Source organism: Paramisgurnus dabryanus, chromosome 22 (genome assembly GCF_030506205.2).
Source record: "Paramisgurnus dabryanus chromosome 22, PD_genome_1.1, whole genome shotgun sequence".
Lineage (NCBI taxonomy): Eukaryota > Metazoa > Chordata > Actinopteri > Cypriniformes > Cobitidae > Paramisgurnus > Paramisgurnus dabryanus.
Window position 1 is genome coordinate 30,024,533 of NC_133358.1, and position 5,776 is coordinate 30,030,308.

Genomic DNA, 5,776 nt, shown 5'->3' on the forward strand with positions numbered 1-5,776 from the left:
ATCTAGAAATCTCTACTAATATAACGTCGAGACGGTCACATTTTAAACTATACATTTTCTACACAGAGGAGGTTAACTGCACATTACCGTCCTGGGGTTTGGAAATGTTGTGAGTGTTTCTTAGACGTTTTAATTCCTCAGAAAGCCAAAGGCAACAGCAAAGCTCATGAGCGCTCTCAGATGCTGATGACGCCAGAACAAAGAAATTTAACATGATCAAAACGGCGAAAATCTCCGAAAAGTGACAAGGATGCAGCACAGAATTGATTATATTGCGCATATTAAACAGATTAAAAGACAAGTAACAGATTAATGGATGCTTCTGTGAATTTGAGGTTGCATGCAAAATCCAGTTGGCTCAAAAACGGAGGGTCAGTTTGAATGGGCATGACGTCTCTGGTGCCCCAGCCCAATTTAAACCCTGACAGTGATTAAGCTTGGAACAATATGCTTTATATAACCTATAATTAACTGAGTTTTACTTACTAGTTTGTGAGTTTCTTCTGTAATGCATCCAATGGCTGAACAGAAGCGAACAGGACGTCACGTGTACGTCACATGGATGGCAGTGCGGCTGCGCGTACTCACGGCTTTGCGGGTAAAGGTGAGGGGAGGGGTTAAGATCGTATTCTATTTAACACATTATACAAATGCATATTTTTTTTACATAGTGCTTTTAGTGTACATTTTAATGAATACATATTACTACTATTATTTAAATATAAAAATCTCAACAAAAAAAAATTTTTTTTTTAAATCTCATTCTGTTTGGGGGCGCCACTGGTGACACGCCCATTATTTTTAGGAGTTGCTCCTAAATTCGCCAATTCTTTGTGAATACGGCCCCTGATAAATAATGGAGAGAAAATAGACCAGAAGTGTTTGTAAAACTTAGCAGGAAAGCCATCCGCTCCTGGTGCTTTATTATTAGGTATTTGATTCAGAGCGATATGAAGTTCTTCTTCTGTAATTGGTTTGTCCAGTGTGTTGATTTGTTCTGTGTTAAGTTCTGTAAGTTGAATATTATTGAAAAATGAATTAATACTTGTCTTGTGGTATTATCAGAGGAGTAAAGTTAAGCATAGAAATTTTGGAATATTGCATTTATTTCTTGAGGGGAGTTTGTAGGCTTTCCTGCTGAATCCTTGATAGTTGAAATTGTTACTTTTCTCTGTTCTTTTTTATTTGATTTGCCAAATATTTACTGGATTTGTTGCTATGTTGATAGGTTTCCTGGCGGAGTCTCTGAATTAGAAATATGTTTTTTATTGATGATTTCATTTAGCAAGAATCTTTGTCTTCTTAATTCATTATATATTATTTCTGTTGGGTTATTTGCATGTAAAATTTCAAGTTCTTTCATTTTTTTTTCTAGTCTAATTTAGTAGGGTTATTAAAGTCTGATCACTGCCTTACATCTCATCACACGCTTCAGTGCTCTGTGTGTTTATAACAGTCTAACACACTGCTGGAAAAACAACAAATACACAAAATGAATCTCTTCATCATCACCTTCATCTGGATTCTTGGGGGTTTTATTCAAGGTAACAGAAATTCATCTTTATTTAAAATATTTTAACTCTTACTTTTCTTTTTTTGAACAAACTTTTTTTCTCAACAGAATCCAGAGGAGTTACTGTAACTCAGAGTAAAGCTCAATCTGTTTCTGTTGGACAAACCGTCAATATAAAGTGTACAACTGATCCTGGAATATATGGCTGGGGTTTATCTTGGTATCAGCAGAAAGCTGGAGAAGCTCCTAAACTCATCATTCATGGAGTTTATGGTCGTCATGGTGACACTTCAGATCGATTCAGTGGCAGTGGAGCAAGAGATGGTAGAGATTTTACTCTGAGCATCAGTGGAGTTCAGCCTGAAGATGCAGGAGATTATTACTGTAAGAGTTTACACAGCATCAGTGGTTGGGTGTCCACACAGTGATAAAGAGTCGTACAAAAACCTCCATCAGTCAGACTGCACAGATACACCTGACAGATACTGCAGCTGCACACACTCACACACACGCTCACGCGCACACACACACACACACACACACACGCACGCACGCACGCACGCACGCACGCACGCACGCGCGCACACACACACACACACACACACACACACAGCTGGTCTGTGTTTGTGTATAAAACAGCAGAGTGTCTCAACACTACATAAGTTTATTGTAGCTGAAACTATAATCACTCATTGAGTTTTCATTTCCAGCTGAATGTTGTGTTTTGAAGTGAAGACTATCAGTGACTTCAGACAGAAATCTATGAGTGTCAGAGACGAGCGAGTGATCTCTCTGTTCAGTCTGATAAAATCACACACGAGTCTTCTTTAGTCTGATAACTAAAACTGAGAAACTCATGAGGAGCTTCTTCATTCAGACCATCAGACTCCTCAACATTTACATTTATAAAGTATTCATCTTATACACAGACTATAGAGAGATTGTCAGATTTCACTGCTATAGTTGTGTGTTTATATATCTGTGAATGTGAGAAATAAATCTTGAATGTTGAAGTGCAGGTTAAAAACATTTCTTCATTTGATCTTCTCTAAATATTCAATATATTAATCTGACTTCTGAGATCAGACTCATTGTGAAGTGTTGAATCTGATCAAAGCTCATTTCTTCATCCATCAGTTAAACTCATCAGCGTCTCATTTCAGAGAATAAAGAGTCAAAGAGTGAAACTGAGAGTTCAACTCATATTTGTATCTTCAGGATGAAGAGATTCAGTTCCTCTCAGAACAGAGCAGATGTTCAGACACAAGAGTTTGAAAGATAAATATAAACTACATCTGCAGATGTCTTCATGCTTCATTGAGTGAAGTTTATTTATAAACCAATGATCAATATACTCATTGTTCAAATTCAAAAGAAATCACAAGACAAAGAAGCAATATTTAATATTTCTTTATTGAAAAGCATAGAGAATGAATAAAGCAGAGAGACAGAGTGTTGTATGAATAGTTGTCCACTGTTGATGTGAGACATGAATGAGAAGAAGAGATGAGAAGAAGAGAGGATCTACTCAGAACACAGATCTTTCTTCACTTCTCCAGTGACTGTCTGACCTTCCCGACTGATCTCACAGATCACTGAGTCTCTGTTGATCCATTCTTGTTCAGTGAGAGTCAGACTGCTGCTCCAGCTGTACAGACCGCCGTCTTTCTGTAGGACTCCAGCTCTGTTCTCCTGAGATCCTGACATCTTCCCATTCACTTTCCAGCTCAGACTCCAGTCTGAAGGGAAACCATTGCTGGCCACACACATCAGTGTTGCTGTCTTCTTGCTGGAAATATCTTCAGTGGACGGCGGCAGGACAATCACTTTAGGACGACTTACACCTGACATACACAGATACACAAAAGTGACAAATTAAAATAAAACAAAACAAACATTTTGGATATCAAATATTGTTTCAAAGTATTGACTATAACCTATCTGACTTTTTTTATCATAAAATTAAAAGTCTAAAACGATCAAGCGTATGTGTTTGGGTTCACGTCTTCAGTTTCATTTATGGCTCTTCATTGCAACATTCAGTTTTAAAGGAAGGCTATTTGTTAAGAAAATCACTCCCCAACATAATATAAAACTTTATATAAACAAGCAATAAAGATTAAGAAACTACAAAATTCTATGATTTTTGCCCCAATGGATTAATGTTCTGTATTTAAAATAATGTAAGTTATGCAACATTTTTGCATAAATATTTGATACCTTTAGCTCAATTGTTAAAGAATGACGATAACAACAATAACGTAATTCATTGCCGATGATCAAATCACTTCAGATAAATGCGTCTGCTTATGCTGGCTTTTTCAGTAAGGCGGCCACCGTATTTTACAGATTATTTTCAAATTCAATTGTGTAGCACTACAATAACACTACAGATCAATAGCACGACTTTCTGGTTGTATTTGGCGCAATATTTATACGCAGAAGTTACCTTATGTTCATATGATATGCACTGTTAACCCCTTAGTTATGTTTACTGGTGTGCGTTAAGTGCGTATTACAGTATATGTAGGCTACACAAAAAGTGTGTTTTAAATAAATTTTTTCCAAGCATGCAAAATACAAACATCCATTTTGTGTAAAGTGATGATTTTCCATTTGTTGTGTGTTGGAATATGAAGGACATTTGTAAAGACACAAAATTGGTCTCACTCTAAAAACAAACGGTGCTATATAGCACCAAAAGTGGTTCTTTGCTCGTAATCATAGAAGAACCATTTTTAGTGCCATATAGCACCGGTGAAGCACCGGTGAAGCACCTGTGTAGAACCATATAGTGCTATGTAGAACCAAATGTGGTGCTATATGGCCCCTATATGGTTCTACACAGGTGCTTCACCGGTTCTTCACCGGTGCTATATGGCACTAAAAACGGTTCTTCTATGATTACGAGCAAAGAACCACTTTTGGTGCTATATAGCACCGTTTGTTTTTTTAGAGTGTAGAGTCCTGAAAAATCATCATAACAACATCTTCAATCAAGTCTTTGTGCCTCTTAATGATTTCTTGTTCTTTTGAGTGATATTTTCAATTTCTTGCTTTATTTTGAGAAATCTGAGTTTAGTTATCTTTTAAGTATTGTGTTAATCTTTAAATTAATAATTAATATAATGGTTTATCTTTTTTTAATGCATGCTTTATATAAAGCGAGTTGCAACACGACAAACATGAAAGTAGTGCTGCTGTCAGATACCCACATGAGCACAAAAAGAGGAAAAGGCGAAAAATATACACAAATAAAGAAAAGTACTTATTTAATTTTATTGCATTATTTTAATTATCAAGGTGTTAATAAAAAAACTTGTGTCTGCCTTTTTAATACATTACATATAGAGCAGCACAATATGGCACATAGTGTACAAAAGAAATGCATATTAAATACTCAAAGCACCCTGACTGAGAATTAAAAACAAAATAATTAATAAATAGAAGGAATGAAAGATGAATTATTTTAATTATTAAAAAGCTTTTGCAAGTAAATATTAAGATAATTTTCTACTTACTGCCAACTTCCAGTCTCGTGCCAGGGCCGAATGTGTACCACAGTGATAGAAACAAAGCGAGCAGCTGTACAAAAACCTCTGAATGCTTCACTAACTCTGACTCTATAACAAACACATTTAACACAACACAAATTCATGCTTAACAATGCTTTTATTAGTTATTGTATTAAGTTATTTAATTATTTAATTTATTTGTATTTTTATGAACAAAACAATTTCCAAAAGTAATTATTTGTTGTAATCCAACCTCAGCTGAATGTTTGATAGTCAGTGATTTACTGTGAATGAAAGATTACAGTTTTTTTCGATTGCTAAACGACAGTGGGCACAACTGGAGCTACATGTGCAAAACTCTAACTACAGTCTGCACTACCAAAAGTCACCTGAGCACAACTCTTAACATATGGCTCAAAACAGCTCCGTGCAGCCAAACACTAAACACAACCCTCACTGAGATAACACACACTGTCACTCACAACACACTGAGAGGAAAAACACTAACATCAAACACCAATACACAAAATACTAACTTTTTATCTTTACAGTTTTAACAATTTCAGTGATGTCACACCAAGTAATGTTTTCTTTAAAGAATGATTTATTTATTGATTTATCACAATATTTTTTTTAGAACATCATAATTTTTTAGGGTAAATGAAAATTAGCAGTTTGCTTCAGTAGTCTGTAATAATTTACGGAATTACAGTAATGAGAAAAAAAGGTAGAAACTTAAAGTACATGA

General features: G+C 35.4%; 1 gene segment (V, D, J or C); it reads right to left on the minus strand.

The window, feature by feature from the left end:
* Nucleotides 1-2,907: 2,907 nt before the first annotated feature.
* Nucleotides 2,908-5,147, minus strand: LOC135740592 (Ig lambda-2 chain C region-like). The segment is given in 2 exon segments: nt 2,908-3,357; nt 5,035-5,147. A coding segment is annotated over 1 exon segment (246 nt).
* Between the last annotated feature and the right edge of the window lie 629 nt (nt 5,148-5,776).